General features: G+C 41.8%; 2 protein-coding genes across 3 annotated transcripts; both read left to right on the plus strand.

Annotated features, from left to right (window-relative positions):
- The first annotated feature begins 19 nt into the window (after positions 1 to 19).
- On the plus strand, positions 20 to 21,585 carry LOC118376723 (zinc finger protein 345-like). 2 transcript variants are annotated; one of them, XR_008113314.1, is made up of 4 exons: positions 20 to 152; positions 4,828 to 5,044; positions 5,456 to 7,265; positions 21,351 to 21,585. XR_008113314.1 is itself a non-coding variant. In XM_052507009.1 (3 exons), the coding sequence occupies exons 2-3, from the start codon at positions 4,846 to 4,848 to the stop codon at positions 7,138 to 7,140; spliced, it is 1,884 nt and encodes a 627-aa protein (XP_052362969.1). In that variant the 5' UTR covers positions 20 to 152; positions 4,828 to 4,845; the 3' UTR covers positions 7,141 to 7,913. The 2 variants fall into 2 exon arrangements, 1 of the variants encoding a protein (XP_052362969.1); XM_052507009.1 differs by lacking the exon at positions 21,351 to 21,585 and having other exon boundaries at positions 5,456 to 7,913.
- LOC127923110 (zinc finger protein 16-like) lies at positions 17,904 to 21,352 on the plus strand. Its single transcript, XM_052507016.1, has 3 exons — positions 17,904 to 18,102; positions 19,916 to 20,074; positions 20,287 to 21,352. Exons 1-3 carry the CDS (start codon positions 17,904 to 17,906, stop codon positions 21,291 to 21,293), a joined length of 1,365 nt encoding a protein of 454 aa, XP_052362976.1. The 3' UTR covers positions 21,294 to 21,352.
- Positions 21,586 to 23,372: the final 1,787 nt, after the last annotated feature.

A 23,372-nucleotide genomic window follows, 5' to 3' on the forward strand; every position in this document is an offset into this window, starting at 1 on the left:
TGACTTCGCTGATACGACGCTCACGAACATTTCCTGCAGCATCTCATAATCCAGACCAAACTCACTCGGAAAGTGGATACGTTTTTTCAGTTTGCTCTACGAGACCTCACTAATTCCCAATTATTTTCAGCCAAACAGGAAATCAGTTCCAGGTAACCTATTGCTAATGATTATTATTTGTTTTAATGATGCTTGTAACACGGTCTGTAAACCAACACATTCCAGGATGAAACCGCTCTGGTTTCCGCGGCCTGGTTTTGTTGTTCCCCAGCTAGTTAGCTGTTAGCCAGTTAGCAACACATCTCCCGTCAAAACCCGTTTGTGTAGCTAGCTAGCTAACATGCTAACTTTATTTCAGGGTCACGGTTGAAGTGTGACTTTTATTTAATAGTTAGCCAGCTGTCGACTCATTGTGAGTAAAATGACTGTTGTGAGGAATTAGCTAACCGGCTGCTCATTTGTTTAGCCACAGATAGATAGGTTGTTTACAAAATATTTGGTTTAGCTGTCTAGGTAGCTAGCCAAATTAGCTGGACTAACCGGCCACAGGTTTATGCAAACAGCTAACGCCTCGATCATACCGACAGTATTATTGCGTTTTTCCCGAGTGGCGCAGCGATCTAAGGCACTGCATCTCAGTGCTAAAGGCGTCACTACTGACCCTGGTTCGATTCCAGGCTGTATCACAACCGGCCGTGGTCGGGAGTCCCATAGGGTGTCGCACAATTGGCCAGGGTAGGCCTTCATTGTAAATATAATAATTTGTTCTTAACTGGCTTGCCTCGTTAAAGGTAAAAATAAAAAGTAATTTCTTATCCAACTGGTCCGGCGTTTGCCTTGCAGCATTGGTTTGCAGAGGCAGTGCGTTCTGTTTGGTGATTTATGTTGAATTTAATGAACATATGCGTCAAACTGTATGACGTCATAGACGTCTTGACGGAAATGGTAGCAGAATGTGAATTCTGCACACACATCCAGATATGATGCTGTGTACCTTTTTGTGCAATATTATAATTCTGTTGGTGTGATCAAGGCATAACCCTTTTTCCATAATATTTTCAAGCAAATTAAGAAGGAATGTCGACCTAAGAAGCAACATTCGACTTTCCGTCATTATGACACAGCTGTGACGCAGGCAAGAATAACTAAGTACTTCCAGGTCAAGGATATTTTGGAATCCTCCAGAATAAGAGTCCCGTTCTTTTGGATAAACTGACAAGATGCATGTCTCTCCGCTCTAGTAATGGGAGTGGTTGTCTACAAAGCGGCACGGTGGGCTGTCTAGCTCCTCCCCCCTATCCTTTCTTTGAATTGGTGGATACATCTCATTATTGTAATCCTTATAAAAAAAGATTTGATGAGGGTTGTGGACACCAACCGCCTGTATTCAATGGAGAGATTGTATGCTACTAACATTTACTCCCATCTTTGGACAACTCCAGTATAGTGTCCTACTTATATCAGTACACTCGTAACGACTTAAACATTACGAAACTTCTATTAGATCAAATAAACCTTGTATCGCAAATAATATTTTTGTTGTTGACTGAATTGACGCACTCTCATTGACTTCATACAAAAACCTGTTACATAGCCATACAACTGGGAGGGAAAACACCACCTGCTGGACGGATACAGATTTGCACCCTAGCTGGGCCTCTCTCTTCCACTTCCTCTCTGTGTGAATACTTTGTAAATTAATAATTAGTGCAGAATTATCCATGTATTTTATCCTTGTAATTATTCTTTGTTTGATAACAAGTATTTCTATAAGATATTGTGGGATGTATTTGTTTATTTCAATCCTAAATGGTCAACAATGTTGTTGGTGTGTGTACTCTTATCTTGTGTACGTTGTGCTGCAGTAAAAGGTCCATTCTACCCAGGAACACTTCTAGTCTCCAAGTCCACTGAGTTTACACCCCCAGGAACACTTCTAGTCTCCAAGTCCACTGAGTTTACAACCCCAGGAACACTTCTAGTCTCCAAGTCCACTGAGTTTACACCCCCAGGAACACTTCTAGTCTCCAAGTCCACTGAGTTTACACCCCCAGGAACACTTCTAGTCTCCAAGTCCACTGAGTTTACAACCCCAGGAACACTTCTAGTCTCCAAGTCCACTGAGTTTACAACCCCAGGAACACTTCTAGTCTCCAAGTCCACTGAGTTTACACCCCCAGGAACACTTCTAGTCTCCAAGTCCACTGAGTTTACACCCCCGGGAGCGTCGCTGCTCATTTTGCAGCCCTTTAAAGAGTGGCCAATCAGCTTTAATCCACTTGTTTATCATAATGGACATAAATACTGCACCGTACATAATCGATTGTGTCTAAAAAAAACAGGGTCCAGCCTCTACTCACTAGAGTCCGTAGCATACAAAACAGAATGTACGTGTCCAATATGAAAAATCTACTTGGATTGCCTACTCTTTAAGGGCTGCAAAATGGACAGCGACACTTCTCTGGGTGTGAACTCAGTGACGTTGTGAAGTTGGCAACGATAAGAAGTAGCCGGGAGTAGCAGATAGGGTCGCTAATGCAAATACACCTATTCTGGAAATTCATGAGCTGGAATATATCAAAGGTATACACAGACCTACTCCTTCAAAGGTTTACACAGACCTACTCCTTCAAAGGTTTACACAGACCTACTCCTTCAAAGGTATACACAGACCTACTCCTTCACACAGACCTACTCCTTCAAAGGTTTACACAGACCTACTCCTTCAGTATACACAGACCTACTCCTTCAAAGGTTTACACAGACCTACTCCTTCAAAGGTTTACACAGACCTACTCCTTCAAAGGTATACACAGACCTACTCCTTCAAAGGTTTACTCCTTCAAAGGTTTACACAGACCTACTCCTTCAAAGGTTTACACAGACCTACTCCTTCAAAGGTTTACACAGACCTACTCCTTCAAAGGTTTACCTACTCCTTCAAAGGTTTACACAGACCTACTCCTTCAAAGGTTTACACACACCTACTCCTTCAAAGGTTTACACAGACCTACTCCTTCAAAGGTTTACACACACCTACTCCTTCAAAGGTTTACACAGACCTACTCCTTCAAAGGTATACTCCTTCAAACACACCTACTCCTTCAAAGGTTTACACAGACCTACTCCCTTCAAAGGTTTACACAGACCTACTCCTTCAAAGACCTACTCCTTCAAAGGTTTACACAGACCTACTCCTTCAAAGGTTTACACACACCACACCTACTCCTTCAAAGGTTTACACAGACCTACTCCTTCAAAGGTATACACACACCTACTCCTTCAAAGGTATACACAGACCTACTCCTTCAAAGGTTTACACAGACCTACTCCTTCAAAGGTTTTTCTTTATTTTTTACTATTTTTAGTAGTGAAGACATCAAAACTATAAAATGGCACATGAAATCATGTAGTAACTGAAAAAGTGTTAAACGAATGCTTTTCCAACAGTCTTCGAGGAGTTCCCACATATGCTGAGCACTTCTTGGCTGCTTTTCCTTCACTCTGCAGTCCAGCTCATCCCAAACCATCTCAGTTGGGTTGAGGTTGGGTGATTGTGGATGCCAGGTCATCTGATGCAGCATTCCATCACTCTTCTTCTTGGTCAAATAGCTCTTACACAGCCTGGAGGTGTGTTGGGTCATTGTCCTGTTGAAAAACAAATGATAGTGGGGCTAAGCCCAAACCAGATGGGATGGCATATCGCTGCATAATGCTGCATGCTGGTTAAATGTGCGTTGAATTCTAAATAAATCACAGACAGTGTCACTAGCAAAGCACCATCACACCTCCTCCTCCGTGCGTCACAGTGGGAACCACACATCCGTTCACCTACTCTGCGTGTCAAAGACATGGTGGTTGGAACCAAGAATTTGGACTCATCAAAACAAAGGACAGATTTCCACCGGGCTAATGTCCATTGCTCATGTTTCTTGGCCCAAGCAAGTCCCTTCCTATTGGTGTCCTCTAGTAGTGGTTTCTTTGCAGCAATTCGACCATAAAGGCCTGATTTCACGCGGTCTCCTCTGAACAGTTGATGTTGAGATGTGTCTGTTACTTGAACTCGGTGAAGCATTTATTTGGGCTGCAATCTGAGGTGCAGTTAACTGTAATGAACTTGTCCTCTGCAACAGGGGAAACTCTGGGTCTTCCTTTCCTGTGGCGTTCCTCATGAGCCAGTTTCATCATTGCGCCTGATGGTTTTTGTGACTGCACTTGAAGAAACATTCAAAGGTCTTGAAATGTTCCGTATTGACTGACCTTCATGACTGTCGTTTCTCTTTGCTTATTTGAGCTGTTCTTGCCATAATGTTGACTTGGTCTTTTACCAAACAGGGCTATCGTCTGTATACCACCCCTACCTTGTCACAACACAACTGATTCGCTCAAACGCATTAAGAAGGAAATAAATTACACAAATTAACTTTTAACAAGGCACACCTGTTAATTGAAATGCATTCCATATGACCTCATGAAGCTGGTTGAGAGAATGCCAAGAGTGTGCAAAGCTGTCATCAAGGCAAAGGGTGGCTACTTTGAAGAATCTCAAATATAAAATATATTTTAAAATTGTTTGACACTTTCTTTGGTTACTACATGTTTCCATATGAGTTATTTCATAGTTTTGATGTTTTCACTATTATTCTACAATGTAGAAGAAAGAAAGAAAAGCCCTTGAATGGGTAGGTGTGTCCAAACTGTTGATTGGTACTGTATGTACAGTGTGAAAGTGACCCGCTTAGATACATTTTTGTTGTCTTTTCTGGAGCTATACCACGATCTAGGTTTGTGAAAATCACCCTGAACTCTTTCGGTCTCCTCTTTTAGATCCACCTCTAGCCTACCATGTCTGAACCAGGTTCTGGTTGTGGTGTTCCAGCCCAGAGAAGCTCACAGCGGGGTCCAGAGATGCTGTCAGTGAACCTGGGATACTGCAGTCAAACAGTGGAACTCAATGTGATTGTCAAAGAGGAGGAGGAGGAGCGAGAAATCAATGAGCGGGAGGAGGAAGGGAGAGAGGAGGACAGGGACTCTGTTGACTCAGGTAAATTCAGGCTAACATCCTCTTTGGTTCAGAGGTAAACAACCCAAAATAAGCATTGCTTTTCTGGTTCATTAAGAAACGTAAACATGTGTTTTTGGTTGTTGAATAAAATGTTAATTCAGAATATTTAGGCAAGTTAGCTGGCTAACTCATTGATTCTGCTTTGTAGTATAACCCTCAGTATGTGTAAGAGGTGAGGCGAGTGGCCCTCAAAAATGTCTTCCGACCAATGCGCAATGCATTGTAATTTGACAATGGCGGCATTATTTATGTGCAATGCAACAAGCCCCTTGCAAAAGTATTTCTTTCAATACACTGTTAATCCTAATTAATGTTGAATCCTGCATGAAGCTAAAATACTTTGTTTCTCTCTGTCTGTTTCTTACCCTATATCTGTTCATATTCTTACAGGAGAGATCCCCAACCCAGACTCGGTCAACGAGCCCAGTTCCACAGCATCAAGACTGCCTGGTTGTGGGAGTTACCCCTGTCCTCAATGTGGGAAGTGTTTCAGTCGAGCAGGAGACCTGAAGACTCATCAGAGATCGCACAGTGGAGAGAAGCCTACCTGTACTTTCAATGTGATTGTCAAAGAGGAGGACGGTGACTGTACTCTCAATGTGATTGTCAAAGAGGAGGAGGATGAGAAGGAAAAGAGAGGAGTTGAGGAAGAGAAGGAAACTAGTGGTATAGTTGACCCTGATACATCAAGACTTCGTGGTCGTTACCCCTGTCCTCAATGTGGAAAGAGTTTCAGTTCCTCAGGTAATCTAAAGAATCATCAAAGAGTTCACAATGGAGAGAAACCGTACCACTGCTCCCAATGTGGAAAAGGTTTCAGTCGAGCAGGAGACCTGAAGACTCATCAGAGATCGCACAGTCGAGAGAAGTCTGCCAGTACTTTCAATGTGATTGTCAAAGAGGAGGAGGATGAAAAGGAAATCGATGAGACGGTAAAGAGAGAAGTTAAGGAAGAGCAGGAACCTAGTAGTCTAGTTGACCCAGATACATCAAAATTATCTGGTCGTGGTCGATTCCCCTGTCATCAGTGTGGGAAGAGTTTCCGTTCCTCAGGTAAACTAAAGAATCATCAAAGAGTACACACTCGAGAGAAACCATTTCACTGTGCCACATGTGGGAAGAGTTTCCGTGAAAAATTCAACCTCACGAGACATGAGAAGGTACATAGTGGGGAGAAGCCATATCACTGCACCCAGTGTGGGAAAAGCTTCAATCGTTCTGGAAGTCTTAAGGAACATCAAAGAGTACATACAGGGGAGAAGCCTTACCACTGCTCTCTTTGTCAGAAGAGTTTTAGTCAGCCAGGAAACCTTAAGAAACATCAGAGAATACATACAGGGGAGAAGCCTTACCGTTGCTCTCTGTGTGGAAATAGTTTTTGTTTTGCTGGAAACCTAAAGAATCATCAGAGATCACACTGTGGAGAGAAGCCTTACCGCTGCTCTCAGTGTGGGGAGGGATTCCCTCAACTAAAAAGTCTTAAAAGTCATCAGAAAATACATATTGGAGAGACGTCTCCCTCTACTTTCAATGTGATTGTCAAAGAGGAGGATGGTGACTGTACTTTCAATGTGATTGTCAAAGAAGAGGAGGATGGGAAGAAAATTAGAGAAGTTGAAGAGGACAACAACAACAGTGGTGTAGTTGACCCAGATACATCAAGATTGCCTGATCGGGGTCGTTACCCCTGTCCTCAATGTGGAAAGATGTTCAGTTCCTCAAGTAATCTTAAGAATCATCAAAGAGTACACACTGGAGAGAAACCTTTCCTCTGCTCCCAATGTGGGAGGAGTTTCAGTGAGAAAGTAAACCTTAAGAGACACGAAAGAGTACATAGTGGAGAGAAGCCTTACCACTGCACCACATGTGGGAAGAGCTTCAATCATTCAGGAAGTCTTAGAGATCATCAGAGAATTCATACAGGGGAGAAACCTTACCACTGCTCACTTTGCGGAAATAATTTTCGTTTTGCAGGAGACCTAAAGAATCATCAGAGATCACACAGTGGAGAGAAGCCTTACCAATGTGCTCGGTGTGGAGGGATTCACTCAGCTAAGAAGTCTAAGAAGTCATGAGAGAATATCCATTGGAGGGAAGCCTGCCTGTGCTTTCAATGTGATTGTCCAAAAGAGAAAGAAGTTGAAGGAGAGGAGAGTGATGTGAAATAAACGTGAAGTGAGGATACATAAGCTAACTATAGGTATTGATATTCACACCTATCCTTGCAGTGGTGTCATGGACTGCACCATTTAGGGCTATCTTCATCTTCTTTTACTTCTGAGTGAATTGGAAGTTCACAAATGAACTCAACTTGAATACCACCACCACCTAATGTGCTAGAGAGTGTATGAATCTGACCTTTATTTTGACAGGGAGTCAATACTGAGACCGAGGTCTCTTTTCCAGATGAGGCCTGTATAGCACCACAATACACATTAATATACAATAAACCCATTAAACTACCAATTCATATACACATGCAACTACCCATTCATAAAAACAATATACACAGTGTTATACACAACATGACACAAAGTAAAACACAATCATAAAAAAACAGACATTCTTTAGCAACAATGTCCCATAACAACTGTCTGAAATGCCCTTGAGGCACCAATTCCTCCAATTTTAAAGTGCATTGTAGATTATTCGACACACGCAAGGCACAAGGAAACCAAATGCTGATCTACCGAACTCTGTAGACCCCAATGGAGTCTCTACTAGAGTAAACCAACCCCAATGGAGTCTCTACTAGAGTTAACCAACCCCAATGGAGTCTCTAGAGTTAACCAACCCCAATGGAGTCTCTACTAGAGTTAACCAACCCCAATGGAGTCTCTAGAGTTAACCAACCCCAAGTTTCTGGAGTGGAGTTCTAGAGTTAACCAACCCCAATGGAGTCTCTAGAGTTAACCAACCCCAATGGAGTCTCTAGAGTTAACCAACACCAATGGAGTCTCTAGAGTTAACCAACCCCAATGGAGTCTAGTGTTAACCAACCCCAATGGAGTTTCTAGAGTTAACCAACCCCAATGGAGTCTCTAGAGTTAACCAACCCCAATGGAGTCTCTAGAGTTAACCAACCCCAATGGAGTCTCTAGAGTTAACCAACACCAATGGAGTCTCTAGAGTTAACCAACCCCAATGGAGTCTAGTGTTAACCAACCCCAATGGAGTCTCTAGTGTTAACCAACCCCAATGGAGTCTCTAGAGTTAACCAACCCCAATGGAGTCTCTAGAGTTAACCAACCCCAATGGAGTCTCTAGAGTTAACCAACCCCAATGGAGTCTCTACTAGAGTTAACCAACCCCAATGGAGTCTCTACTAGAGTTAACCAACCCCAATGGAGTCTCTAGAGTTAACCAACCCCAATGGAGTTTCTAGAGTTAACCAACCCCAATGGAGTCTCTAGAGTTAACCAACCCCAATGGAGTCTCTAGAGTTAACCAACACCAATGGAGTCTCTAGAGTTAACCAACCCCAATGGAAGTGTTAACCAACCCCAATGGAGTTTCTAGAGTTAACCAACCCCAATGGAGTCTCTAGAGTTAACCAACCCCAATGGAGTCTCTAGAGTTAACCAACCCCAATGGAGTCTCTAGAGTTAACCAACACCAATGGAGTCTCTAGAGTTAACCAACCCCAATGGAGTCTAGTGTTAACCAACCCCAATGGAGTCTCTAGTGTTAACCAACCCCAATGGAGTCTCTAGAGTTAACCAACCCCAATGGAGTCTCTAGAGTTAACCAACCCCAATGGAGTCTCTAGAGTTAACCAACCCCAATGGAGTCTCTAGAGTTAACCAACCCCAATGGAGTCTCTAGAGTTAACCAACCCCAATGGAGTCTCTAGAGTTAACCAACCCCAATGGAGTCTCTAGAGTTAACCAACCCCAATGGAGTCTAGTGTTAACCAACCCCAATGGAGTCTCTAGTGTTAACCAACCCCAATGGAGTCTCTAGAGTTAACCAACCCCAATGGAGTCTCTAGAGTTAACCAACCCCAATGGAGTCTCTAGAGTTAACCAACCCCAATGGAGTCTCTAGAGTTAACCAACCCCAATGGAGTCTCTAGAGTTAACCAACCCCAATGGAGTCTCTACTAGAGTTAACCAACCCCAATGGAGTCTCTAGAGTTAAACAACCCTGTGACCAGGTTTGAGTTTTAAAAAACAGTAAGGGGTTTTCCTGCACAACTGTAAAATCAGACTGTAGCCTTGTCACAGCCAGGTCAGCAGCCGGGGTAATTCCGTAAGGTAATATAGTATCATCCGTATTTAGATGAGATCGAGACAAGATCGTTAACAACTATAGTGGTTGCTGTAGTAATGCTATTCCCAGGCCTAAAGCCTTTACATGAGATCGATATACTGAACAATACGTTTTCCATTCACACAAATTTTGTGCTCAAATTTGTTTACGTCCTTGTTATTGAGCATTTTTTTCTTTTGTGAAGATAATCCATCCACCTGACAGGTGTGTCATATCCAGAAGCTGATTAAATAGCATGATCATTACAGCATGAACATTGACAAACTGATGTCCCAGCCTTATTAGTCTAGTCATGGTAAAAACATGACGTCTGGCCTCCCGAGTGTCACAGCGGTCTAAGGCGCTACTGTCTTTCTTTTGAATGCACAGATGACACAATAAACAACAATATCTAACGTTTAACTACCACAGTATCATGTTACAGGGCAATTTCACAATTACATAGTCATAATCTCAAGCACCACCCCCAACATCAACATTTGTGAAAATGGCACATTTTTATGTTTTGCAGTGAAATATATAGAGGAATATGTGTTTCCAATGACATCAGAGTGATTTTATCCAATTATCAGGAGGAATTGTTTACTAATTACCTACTAATTGGTTGATGATGTCATCACATATGTTGATGTTGGGGTGGTGCTTGAGATGATGAATGTGTAGTATGTTTTTTTTTTAAAATACATTATTTCCTGTTAAAGCAACGTATGTACATGACTAACATGTAAAACAGTAACATAGTCTATAGAGGCCTGTATACTGGGGGCTGAGTCTATATATAGTGTATACTAGGGGCTGAGTCTATAGAGGCCTGTATACTGGGGGCTGAGTCTATATATACTGTATACTAGGGGCTGAGTCTATAGAGGCCTGTATACTGGGGGCTGAGTCTATATATACTGTATACTAGGGGCTGAGTCTATAGAGGCCTGTATACTGGGGGCTGAGTCTATAGAGGCCTGTATACTGGGGGCTGAGTCTATAGATCCTGTATACTGGGGGCTGAGTCTATAGAGGCCTGTATACTGGGGGCTGAGTCTATATATAGTATATACTAGGGGCTGAGTCTATAGAGGCCTGTATACTGAGGGCTGAGTCTATAGAGGCCTGTATACTGGAGGCTGAGTCTATATATAGTATATACTAGGGGCTGAGTCTATAGAGGCCTGTATACTGGGGGCTGAGTCTATATATACTGTATACTAGGGGCTGAGTCTATAGAGGCCTGTATACTGGGACTGAGTCTATATATAGTATATACTGGGGGCTGAGTCTATATATAGTATGTACTGGGGGCTGAGTCTATATATAGTGTATACTGGGGGCTGGGTCTATGTAGTATATACTAGGGGCTGAGTCTATATATAGTATATACTGGGGGCTGAGTATAGTATATACTGGGGGCTGAGTCTATATATAGTATATACTGGGGGCTGAGTCTATGTATAGTATATACTGGGGGCTGAGTCTATATATAGTATATACTGGGGGCTGAGTCTATATATAGTATATACTGGGGGCTGAGTCTATATATAGTATGTACTGGGGCTGAGTCTATATGTAGTATATTCTGGGGCTCAATGTCCCAAATGGTGCGCTATTCACCCTGTAGTGCATTACTTTCGACCATGGGCCCTATTCTGTAGTGCACTGCATTTGACTATGGGCCCTATTCTGTAGTGTACTGCGTTTGACTATGGGCTATTCTATTGAATACAAAATAAGTCCATAGACTACAGTAGAATTCAGTTGTGGATATTTTTTTTATACCTGATTAGAAGTAGAAGGGCTGGTTTCTATTGACATAAAATGTATTGTTATGTCATGATCTGGATGGAACCGGTGTTTTTTAGAATATTGTTCTGTTCCGGAACAGTATAGATCCCTTTCGTTGTCTGTTCTGGTTCTGTTCCTTGAAATTCCATTTTTCTTTTCTGTTCACTGAACTGGTTCCAACCCCTGATTTAGAATATTGTAAAGTATCCATTAATTAAATAATAAATGCTAACAAACTGTAATCGTCTTCTTCTTTAAAGGTGGATGATGTTGGTAGATTATCTTTATCCATGAAAAGTCAGTATTGTGTCATTGTGATGATAAATCACAAGAATAAAAGATGCCAGACACTCACTGCATTGTTGGAATATTATAAACGGTCTGGTTTGAGCCCTGAATGCTGATTGGCTGACAGCCGTCGGCATATCAGACAGTAGGACAAAACATGTATTTTTACTGCTCTAATTACGTTGGTAACCAGTTTATAACAGCAATAAGGCACCTCGGGGTTTGTGGTATATGGCCAATATACCTCCGCTAAGGACTGTATCCAGCCAGTCCGCTTTCAGTCGTGCATGAGAACAGCCCTTCGCAGTGGTATATTGGCCATATACCACACACCCTCTGGCCTTATTGCTTAAACACAAGAGACTACTCTGTTGAATGTTTGTATTGAATGGAGAGTGGTTGGGAAATTGTTTTTCACTCCGTGTAACGTTGCGCTGGAACACGAGAGAAGGTCGACAATCAACAGTCACTTCGAATCAGCAAAGTATATGAGAATGTCAGAACAGTTCCCACGGCAGCGGCAGATCACCATGACTGACGTGGTAGCAGGGAAGACTGTGGCAAGCGCTGAAAGAATCAAGGTGAGTGGCGTTTTACTCCGCTACTCTTGGTTTTAGTAGGGTGGTCGGCCCTCTGCTCTCCCCAGTCTACTCTTGGCTTTAGTAGGGTGGTCGGCACTCTGCTCTCCCCAGTCTACTCTTGGCTTTAGTAGAGTGGTCGGCACTCTGCTCTCCCCAGTCTACTCTTGGCTTTAGTAGGGTGGTCGGCGCTCTGCTCTCCCCAGTCTACTCTTGGCTTTAGTAGGGTGGTCGGCACTCTGCTCTTCCCAGTGTGTCTATGGAGAGCGCTGCTCAAAGCGCTGAGTGCAATTTGTCAGCTTTGCCGTATTCAATTTAATACGTATGACGAAAGCACAAGCTTTCTGGATTTAAAAATAAATGGTAATACCGTTCTAAAAGTACTTATCAACCACAAAAAAATCTAGTTTTTTACGTTTTCTGTTCATCTCCCTTTCAGAAAAAAATCACAATCATGCATTTTAAGACAACAAAAATCGATGCTCAAATTGAAAGCGATTGATGAGCTTTGAATCAATTTGTTTTGTTTGAGAGAGAATGTGACTGGGAGGTGCATCTTGTGTTGATAGCAAGCCCCAAGCCTGATGGAGAGGAGAGGTGTGTGTGTGTGTGTGTGGGTGGATACATTTTATCTAATTAATTGGTGCAATTGTTATTTTTCAGATTTGTGAAGATTGGGTACACACTTGCACAACAATCAACATGCAGGACGGAAAAATGTATCACAGAATTTCCGAAAAGCTTCCACAAAATCAAGTAGAAATCAGAAAAGAATGTCGCGAAATGCTGCAATATGTTGGTAGATTGCCTTTATTGATGTCAGGATAGTCACTTTAAATCATTTAAATAATGGCACTTTAATGTTTACATATCTTACATTACTCATCTCATATGTATACATACTGTATGTTATACAATCTATTGCATCGTGCCTCTCGGTCATCTCATCCATATATTTATATGTACATATTCTTATTCCATCCCTTTAGATTTGTGTGTATTAGGTAGTTGTTGTGGAATTGTTAGATTACATTTACATTTAAGTCATTTAGCAGACGCTCTTATCCAGAGCGACTTACAAATTGGTGCATTCACCTTATGACATCCAGTGGAACAGCCACTTTACAATAGTGCATCTAAATCTTTTAGGGGGGGGGGTGAGAAGGATTACTTATCCTATCCTTGGTATTCCTTAAAGAGGTGGGGTTTCAGGTGTCTCCGGAAGGTGGTGATTGACTCCGTTAGATATTACTGCACTGTCGGAACTAGAAGACAAGCCTTTCGCTACACTCGCATTAACATATGCTAACTATGTGTGACCCATACAATGGATTTGATAGTAACATGAGGATAATAAAGGATACCAGATGCTGTACACGGTTATAATAATATAACTTCACACTGCTGATAGAAATAGAATGTAGTGATAGCTGTCTTGTTTTGGTTGAAATATCTATTTTCGTGTGTTTTGCCTGACTTCTCTCGGTCGGAGGCCGGTAAAACATGCACAATGACTTCGCTGATACGACGCTCACGAACATTTCCCGCAGCATCTCATAATCCAGACCAAACTCACTCAGAGAGTGGACACATTTTTCCTCTTGCTCTACGAGACCTCACCACTTCCTCAAGTTCTTTTCAGCCAAACAGGAAATCAGTTCCAGGTAACCTATTGCTAATGATTATTATTTGTTTTAATGATGCTTGTAACACGGTCTGTAAACCAACACATTCCAGGATGAAACCGCTCTGGTTTCCGCGGCCTGGTTTTGTTGTTCCCCCAGCTAGTTAGCTGTTAGCCAGTTAGCAACACATCTCCCGTCAAAACCCGTTTGTGTAGCTAACTAGCTAACATGCTAACTTTATTTCAGGGTCACGATTGAAGTGTGACTTCCACTTCGTTGTTTAGCCACAGGCCTTTTGGTAGGCCGTCATTGCAAATAAGAATTTGTTAACTGATTTGCCTAGTTAAATAAATAAAACAAATATTTGGTTTAGCAACTTAGGTAACCAGCTAGCAAAATTAGCAGGACTAAACGTTGCTAAAGTTGCTACACTAAATCAAACTTCTGCCAGATGCCAACCCCCCTCCTTTCAAAATGTCCTTAATTTTGTGTCTAGAGTCAAATACTTAATGTTGCACACACTACTGGTCAACTCGAGCCACCAAAATCCTGTCAAATACTCCATATAGAACAAACTTCGCGTCAGCATATGCAACTGAAATTAATAGTTAATGTATGTGTGTTATATTAAATATAGAGGAGGGAATAAACGGGATCAGAAATATCAACTCGGAAGCAAGTCGCAGCAATGAACAATTGAGTGCGTGCGTGTACACGGGGTTCGGAACAACACCAGCTTCCGGTTTATGCAAACGTCGAATCCCAACGCTTCGAACACACCTACAGTGATTTTGCGCAAAATGCTATGCAGCAACAGTTCAACCTTCAGCTACCATTTCTGTCAAGCCGTCCAGGCATACACTTTTATACATTACATTCGATCAATTCATGAATATAGGCAATGCTGTAAAGCAAACACAGTGTCCCATTGGAAATAAATGAATGTACTTCTGGTGTACCAAAATACAATGACACTGTTGGTGTGATCAAGGCGTAACACTTTCAAGCAAAGTAAGAAGGAATATCGACATAACTTGTAGAGACATAAGAAGCTAAATGCCATCAAAATAATAAAATACAGTTGTGAAACAGACAAGAATAAGGAAGTACTTCCGGGTCAAGGATCTTTTGGAATCCTTCAGAATAAGAGTCCTGTCATGGATATACTGACAAGATGCATGTCTCTCCGTCCTATTAATGGGAGTGGTTGTCTACAAAGCGGCACGGTGGGCTGTCTAGCTCCTCCCCTATCCTTTCTTTAAATTGGTCGGTACATCTCATTATTGTAATCCTTTAAAAAAAGTTTTGATGAGGGTTGTAGATGCCAACCGCCTGTATTCAATGGAGAGAGATGGATCAAATCAAATGTTATTGGTCACATACACATGGTCAGCAGATGTAAATGCAAGTGTAGCGAAATGCTTGTGCTTGTAGTTCCGACAGTGCAGTAATATCTAACAAGTAATCTAACAATTCCACAACAACTACCCAATACACACACATCTAAAATCTATGTAAAGGAATGGAATAAGAATATATACATGTAAAGATATGGAAAAGTCTGTATGTAGGTAGCAGCCTCTCTGTGTTAGCGATGGCTGTTTAACAGTCTGTATGTATGGGTAGTCAGCCTCTCTGTGTTAGCGATGGCTGTTTAACAGTCTGTATGTAGGTAGCAGCCTCTCTGTGTTAGCGATAGCTGTTTAACAGTCTGTATGTAGGTAGCAGCCTCTCTGTGTTAGCCATGGCTGTTTAACAGTCTGTATGTAGGTAGCAGCCTCTCTGTGTTAGCGATGGCTGTTTAACAGTCTGTATGTAGGTAGCAGCCTCTCTGTGTTCTGCTGTTTAACAGTCTGTATGTAGGTCTGTTAGCGATGGCTGTTTAACAGTCTGTAGGTAGCAGCCTCTCTGTGTGTAGCAGATGGCTGTTTAACAGTCTGTATGTAGGTAGCAGCCTCTCTGTGTTAGCGATGGCTGGTCTGTTTAGGTAGCAGTCTGTTTAACAGTCTGTATGTAGGTAGCAGCCTCTCTGTGTTAGCGATGGCTGTTTAACAGTCTGTGTTAATGTGTTAGCAGCCTCTCTCGATGGCTCCGGCGATGCAGCTGTGTTAGCGTGGCTGTTTAACAGTCTGTATGTAGGTAGCAGCCTCTCTGTATGTAGGTAGCAGCCTCTCTGTGTTAGCGATGGCTGTTTAACAGTCTGTATGTAGGTAGCAGCCTCTATGTGTTAGCGATGGCTGTTTAACAGTCTGTATGTAGGTAGCAGCCTCTCTGTGTTAGCGATGGCTGTTTAACAGTCTGATGGCCTTGAGATAGAAGCTATTTTTCAGTCTCTCGGTCCCAACTTTGATGCACCTGTACTGACCTCGCCTTCTGGATGGTAGCGGGGTGAACAGGCAGTGATTCGGGTGGTTGTTGTCCTTGGTGATCTTTTTGGCCTTCCTGTGACATCGGGTGCGGGGACGTGCCCTGGAGGGCAGGTAGTTTCCCCCCATGCATGTCACGTGTCCTATTTATATCAGTACATTCGTAACGACTTAAGGATGACACAACTTCTATTCGATCAAGTAAAACTTGTGTAGGAAATAAGCCGTTACTTTTTTTTGTTGACCAAAATCGACACTCATATTCCAACACACAAAAACTCCTGCTTGTTGGAAACGAGAAAACGCCACCTACTGGAGGGAGACATATTTGCAGCCGCGTTGGGCCTCTCTCTTCCTCTTCCTCTCTGGTTATACTTTGTAAATAAAATTATTTCTATAAGATATTATGTGATTTGTTTGTTTATTTTTTTATTTTCTCCAGACTAAATGGTCAACAATGTGTTCTGTGTGTAGACCTATTAATTATTGTCCACAATTATCAATATATTTTATACTAGTTATCGTACAAAGAATAATTACAATACTTGTATAAAATAGTTATTTGATAATTTTTCAAGACTAAATGGGCAACAATGTGTCTTATTAGTTATTGCACCTTACACAATTATCTGTACGCGACTGAGTTTACACCCCCAGGAACACTTCTAGTCTCCAAGTCCACTGAGTTTACACCCCAGGAACACTTCTAGTCTCCAAGTCCACTGAGTTTACACCCCCAGGAACACTTCTAGTTTCCAGGTCCACTGAGTTTACACCCCCAGGAACACTTCTAGTCTCCAAGTCCACTGAGTTTACACCCCCAGGAACACTTCTAGTCTCCAAGTCCACTGGCTTTACACCCCCAGGAACACTTCTAGTTTCCAAGTCCACTGAGTTTACACCCCCAGGAACGCTTCTAGTCTCCAAGTCCACTGAGTTTACACCCCAGGAACACTTCTAGTCTCCAAGTCCACTGAGTTTACACCCCCAGGAACACTTCTAGTCTCCAAGTCCACTGAGTTTACACCCCCAGGAACACTTCTAGTTTCCAGGTCCACTGAGTTTACACCCCCAGGAACACTTCTAGTTTCCAAGTCCACTGAGTTTACACCCCCAGGAACGCTTCTAGTCTCCAAGTCCACTGACTTTACACCCCCAGGAACACTTCTAGTCTCCAAGTCCACTGAGTTTACACCCCAGGAACACTTCTAGTTTCCAAGTCCACTGAGTTTACACCCCCAGGAACGCTTCTAGTCTCCAAGTCCACTGACTTTACACCCCCAGGAACACTTCTAGTTTCCAAGTCCACTGAGTTTACACCCCCAGGAACACTTCTAGTTTCCAAGTCCACTGAGTTTACACCCCCAGGAACGCTTCTAGTCTCCAAGTCCACTGAGTTTACACCCCCAGGAACACTTCTAGTCTCCAAGTCCACTGAGTTTACACCCCCGGGAGCGTCTCTCTTTTTTCGTAATTGAATCGCAATTGGATATCACGAAATTGGGGACAGAAAGGGGGTAAAATACACACAAAAAACTATTCTAAACTACTTTTAACAATTTCCACTGAAAATTATTGACAGATTGACAGTTTTTGCTGTTTGGTGCTGTCATTGTTACCAAACTTTGTAGAATTTTCTGTGTAAATTGTTCAAATTAGTCCTTGTGGATGGAGTTGTAGGGTTTGTATTCATTGCTTGTATATGCTTGTACTCAACAGCCAGTGTTTTTCTTCACTTATTGCCTAATCTGACTGGCTGTTGCCGTCAATCCTATATTTATTTTAGGCAAAAAAAGTTTCCTGCTGGACGGGATGTGTGGTTAGCTAGCTTAGATACATGTTTGTCTTTTCTGGAGCTATACCACAATCTAGGTTTGTGAAAATCACCCTGAACTCTTTTGGTCGCCTCTTTTTTAGATCTACCCAACCTACCATGTCTGAACCAGGTTCTGGTTGTGGTGTTCCAGCCCACAGAAGCTCACAGCAGGCTCCAGAGTTGCTGTCAGTGAAGCTGGGGGACTGCAGTCAAACAGTGGAACTCAATGTGATTGTAAAGGAGGAGGGCGAGGAGAGAGAAATCAATGAGCGGGAGGAGGAAGGGAGAGAGGAGGACAGGGCCTCTGTTGACTCAGGTAAATTCAGGCTAACATTCTCTTTGGTTCAGAGGTAAACAACCCAAAATAACTATTGATTTTCTGGTTCATTAAGAAATGTAAACATGTGTTTTTGGTTGTTGAATAAAATGTTAATTCTGAATATTTAGGCAAGTTAGCTGGCTAACTCATTGATTCTGCTTTGTAGTATAACCCTCTAAAACTGTTTGAATAATGAGGTGAGGCGAGTGGCCCTCAAAAATGTCTACAGACCATTGTGAAATGCATTGTTACGGCGTTCTTTGTTTTGACAAGTGGCGGCATTATTTATGTGCAATGCAACAAGCCCGATACATGAAATAACGTTTACAAAAACAACAATACACTGTTAACCTAATTAATGTCTTGAAACACTGACAGGAACTAAAATACTTTGTTTCTCTCTGTCTGTTTCTTACCCTATCAGAGCTGAATCACCTAACTCATTGATTCTGCTCAGGCGCCAAGCCTATAACCCCTTCTAAAACTGTTTGAATGATGTATGTGTAAGAAGGAAACCCATGTCACCCCCCTGAACAAAAAAATGTCTACAGACCATTGCGCAACAATGGCGGCATTATTTATGTGCAATGCAACAAGCCCCTTGCAAAAGTATTTATTTCAATCCACTGTTGATCCTAATTAATGTGGAATCCTGCATTAACTTCCTGGTGACACATGGGGGCAGTTTTGAGTAGCTTGGATGAATAAGGTGCCCAGAGTAAACTGCCTGCTACTCTGTCCCAGATGCTAATATAATATATATCATTACTAGTATTGGATAGAAAACACGTTTCTAAAACTGTTTGAATGATGTCTGTGAGTATAACATGTTAGGCGAAAACCTGAGAAAAATCCAACCAGGAAGTGGGAAATCTGAGGCTTGTAGTTAAAAAAAACTCAGCCCTTACTGTAGAAACAGTGGGATATTGGTTATATTGCACTTCCTATGGCTTCCACTAGATGTCAACCGTCTTTAGAAACTGGTTTGAGGATTCAACTATAAAGGAGGGGCTCATAGGAGCTGTTTGAGTCAGTGGTCTGGCAGAGTGCCTTGGGCTCATGACACGCGGTCGCGAGAGAGGTAGCTCTCTTTCCATTGCTTTTCTACAGACAAAGGAATTCTCCGGTTGGAACATTATTGAACATTTATGTTAAAAACATCCTAACGATTGATTCTATACTTAGTTTGGCATGTTTCTACGACCTGTAATATAACTTTTTGAACTTTTCATCTGACGTTCGGCTGGACCTGAATACGCGTTTGGATTTGTTTACCAAATGCCCTAACAAAAGACGCTATTTGGACATAAATGATGGACATTATCGAACAAATCAAACATTTATGGTGGAACTGGGATTCCTGGGAGTGCATTCTGATGAAGATCATCAAATGTAAGTGAATATTTATAATGCTATTTCTGACTTCTGTTGACTCCACAACATGGCGGATATCTATATGGCTTGTTTTGTTGTCTGAGCGCTGTACTCAGATTATTGCATGCTTTTTCCTGTAAAGTTTTTTTTGAAATCTGACACAGTGGTTTCATTAAGGAGAAGTATATCTCTAATTCCACATGTAACACTTGAATTTTCGTCAACATTTATGATGAGTATTTCTGCAACTTGAAGTGGCTCTCTGTAAAATCAATGCATGTTTTAGAACTATTGAACGTAACGCACCAATGTAAAATTAGATTTTACACCAGTCCCACACATTTTTTTTACAGTCCCACACATCTCATAGAGGTTAAGCTAAAATACTTTGTTCCTCTGTCTGTTTCTTACCCTATATCTGTTCATATTCTTACAGGAGAGATCCCCAACCCAGACTCAGTCAAGGAGCCCAGTTCCACAGCATCAAGACTGCCTGGTTGTGGGAGTTACCCCTGTCCTCAATGTGGGAAGTGTTTCAGTCGAGCAGGAGACCTGAAGACTCACCAGAGATCCCACAGTGGAGAGAAGTCTGCCAGTACATTCAACGTGATTGTCAAAGAGGAGGAGGATGAAAAGGAAATCTATGAGACGGTAAAGAGAGAAGTTAAGGAAGAGCAGGAATCTAGTGGTCTAGTTGACCCAGATACATCAAGACTATCTGGTCGTGGTCGATTCCCCTGTCATCAGTGTGGGAAGAGTTTCCGTTCCTCAGGTAATCTAAAGAATCATCAAAGAGTACACACTGAGAGAAACCATTTCACTGTGCCACATGTGGGAAGAGGTTCCGTGAAAAATTCAACCTCACGGGACATGAGAAGGTACATAGTGGGGAGAAGCCTTACCACTGCACCCAGTGTGGGAAAAGCTTCAATCGTTCTGGAAGTCTTAAGGAACACCAAAGAGTACATACAGGGGAGAAGCCTTACCACTGCTCTCTTTGTCAGAAGAGTTTTAGTCAGCCAGGAAACCTTAAGAAACATCAGAGAATACATACAGGGGAGAAGCCTTACCGTTGCTTTCTGTGCGGAAATAGTTTTGGTTTCGCTGGAAACCTAAAGAATCATCAGAGAGCACACTGTGGAGAGAAGCCTTACCACTGCTCTCAGTGTGGGGAGGGATTCCCTCAACTAAAAAGTCTTAAAAGCCATCAGAAAATACATATTGGAGAGACACCTGCCTGTACTTTCAATGTGATTGTCAAAGAGGAGAAGGATGAGAAGGAAATGAGAGAAGTTGAAGAAGAAGACAATAGTGGTGTAGTTGATCCAGATACATCAAGACTGCCTGATCGTTACATCTGTCCTCAATGTGGAAAGAGTTTCAGTACCTCAAGTAATCTTAAGAATCATCAAAGAGTACACACTGGAGAGAAACCTTTTCTCTGCTCCCAATGTGGGAGGAGTTTCAGTGAGAAAGTAAACCTTAAGAGACACGAAAGAGTGCATAGTGGAGAGAAGCCTTACCACTGCACCACATGTGGGAAGAGCTTCAATCATTCAGGAAGCCTTACAAATCATCAGAGAATTCATACAGGGGAGAAACCTTTCTACTGCTCACTGTGCGGAAATCATTTCCGTTTTGCTGGAGACCTAAAGAATCATCAGAGATCACACAGTGGAGAGAAGCCTTACCAATGTGCTCGGTGTGGAGAGGGATTCACTCAGCTAAGAAGTCTAAAAAGTCATGAGAGAATATCCATTGGAGGGAAGCCTGCCTGTGCTTTCAATGTGATTGTCCAAGAAGAGAGAAGTTGAGGGAGAGGAGAGTGATGTGAAATAAATGTGAAGTGAGGATACATAAGCTAACTATAGGTATTGATATTCACACCTATCCTAGAAATGGTATCTTTTGTGACAACATGGTCATGGACAGCACCGTTTAGGGCTATCTTCATCTTCTTTTACTTCTATGAGTGTATTGGAATTGGAAGTTCACAAATAGGCCTGTATACTGTGGCTGGGTCTATACTGTTTAGGACTGTTTACTGGGGCTGAGTCTATATAGGCCTGTATACTGGGGCTGAGTCTATATAGGCCTGTATACTGGGGCTGAGTCTATAGGCCTGCTGGGGCTGAGTCTATATAGGCCTGTATACTGGGGCTGAGTCTATATAGGACTGTTTACTGGGGCTGAGTCTGTTTATAGTATATACTGGGGGTGAGTCTATATAGGCCTGTATACTGTGGGTGAGTCTATATAGGACTGTTTACTGGGGCTGAGTCTATATAGGCCTGTATACTGGGGTTGGGTCTGTTTATAGTATATACTGGGGGCTGAGTCTATATATAGTAGATACTGGGGGCTGAGTCTATATATAGTATATACTGGGGGCTGAGTCTATATATAGTAGATACTGGGGCTGAGTCTATATATAGTATATATAGCATATACTGGGGGCTGAGTCTATATATAGTATATACTGGGGCTGAATCTATATATAGTATATACTGGGGCTACTGGGGCTGAGTCTATATATAGTATATACTGGGGCTGATCTATATATAGTAGATACTGGGGCTGAATCTATATATAGTAGATACTGGGGCTGAATCTATATATAGTAGATACTGGGGCTGAATCTATATATAGTAGATACTGGGGCTCAATGTCCCAAACGGGGCACTATTCCATCTATCTCTCATTGCCTCCAGTAGAATTCAGTTGTGGATATTTTTTATACCTGATTAAACTCAGTAGAAGGGCTGGTTTCTATTGACATAAAATGTATTGTTATGTCATGATCTGGATGGAACCGGTGTTTTTTAGAATATTGTTCTGTTCCGGAACAGTATAGATCCCTTTCGTTGTCTGTTCTGGTTCTGTTCCTTGAAATTCCATTTTTCTTTTCTGTTCACTGAACTGGTTCCAACCCCTGGTTTAGAATATTTTAAAGTATCCATTAATTAAATAGTAAATGCTAACAAACTGTAATCTTCTTCATTAAAGGTGGATGATGTTGGTAGATTGTCTTTATCCATGAAAAGTCAGTATTGTATCATGGTGATGATAAATCACAAGAATAAAAGATGCCAGACACTCACTGCATTGTTGGAATATTAGAAACTGTCTGGTTTGAGCCCTGAATGCTGATTGGCTGACAGCCGTTGGTATATCAGACAGTATGACAAAACATGTATTTTTACTGCTCTAATTACATTGGTAACCAGTTTATAATAGCAATAAGGCACCAATGTTTGTGATGAATAGAGAGTGGATTGTCTACTTTACACACAATCTCTGCTCTACGTGTTGAGCTTCCCAAAGAAGAGGCTACACCGGAGAATATTTGTGAAGAATAAAGAGTGGTGCTCGTTTTATGAAGTCAGATCAAAAAAACTGATTCAATTTAGGATCATAGGCTGAGTTTACACAGGCAGCCAAGATCTGATGTGAAAAAATGTCATGTGATTGGTCAAAAGACCAATGAATGGAGAAAAAAACTCAATCGGGCTGCCTGTGTAAACACAGTCATAATGGCTGTATTATATATTTGTGCTCACCCTCTTTTCACATTTCTCAACATTCATTTAAAAAATATATAATTCTTCAAGTCTTAGATCTTGGGTTATGTACAGTGTTATTTTGAAGTAGCCTACAGTGTTGTGAATTATGTACAGTGTTATTTTGAAGTAGCCTACAGTGTTGTGAATTATGTACAGTGTTATTTTGAAGTAGCCTACAGTGTTGTGAATTATGTACAGTGTTATTTTGAAGTAGCCTACAGTGTTGTGAATGATGTACAGTGTTATTTTGAAGTAGCCTACAGTGTTGTGAATTATGTACAGTGTTATTTTGAAGTAGCCTACAGTGTTGTGAATGATGTACAGTGTTAT

The sequence above is a fragment of the Oncorhynchus keta genome, unplaced genomic scaffold, assembly GCF_023373465.1.
Source record: "Oncorhynchus keta strain PuntledgeMale-10-30-2019 unplaced genomic scaffold, Oket_V2 Un_contig_28345_pilon_pilon, whole genome shotgun sequence".
Lineage (NCBI taxonomy): Eukaryota > Metazoa > Chordata > Actinopteri > Salmoniformes > Salmonidae > Oncorhynchus > Oncorhynchus keta.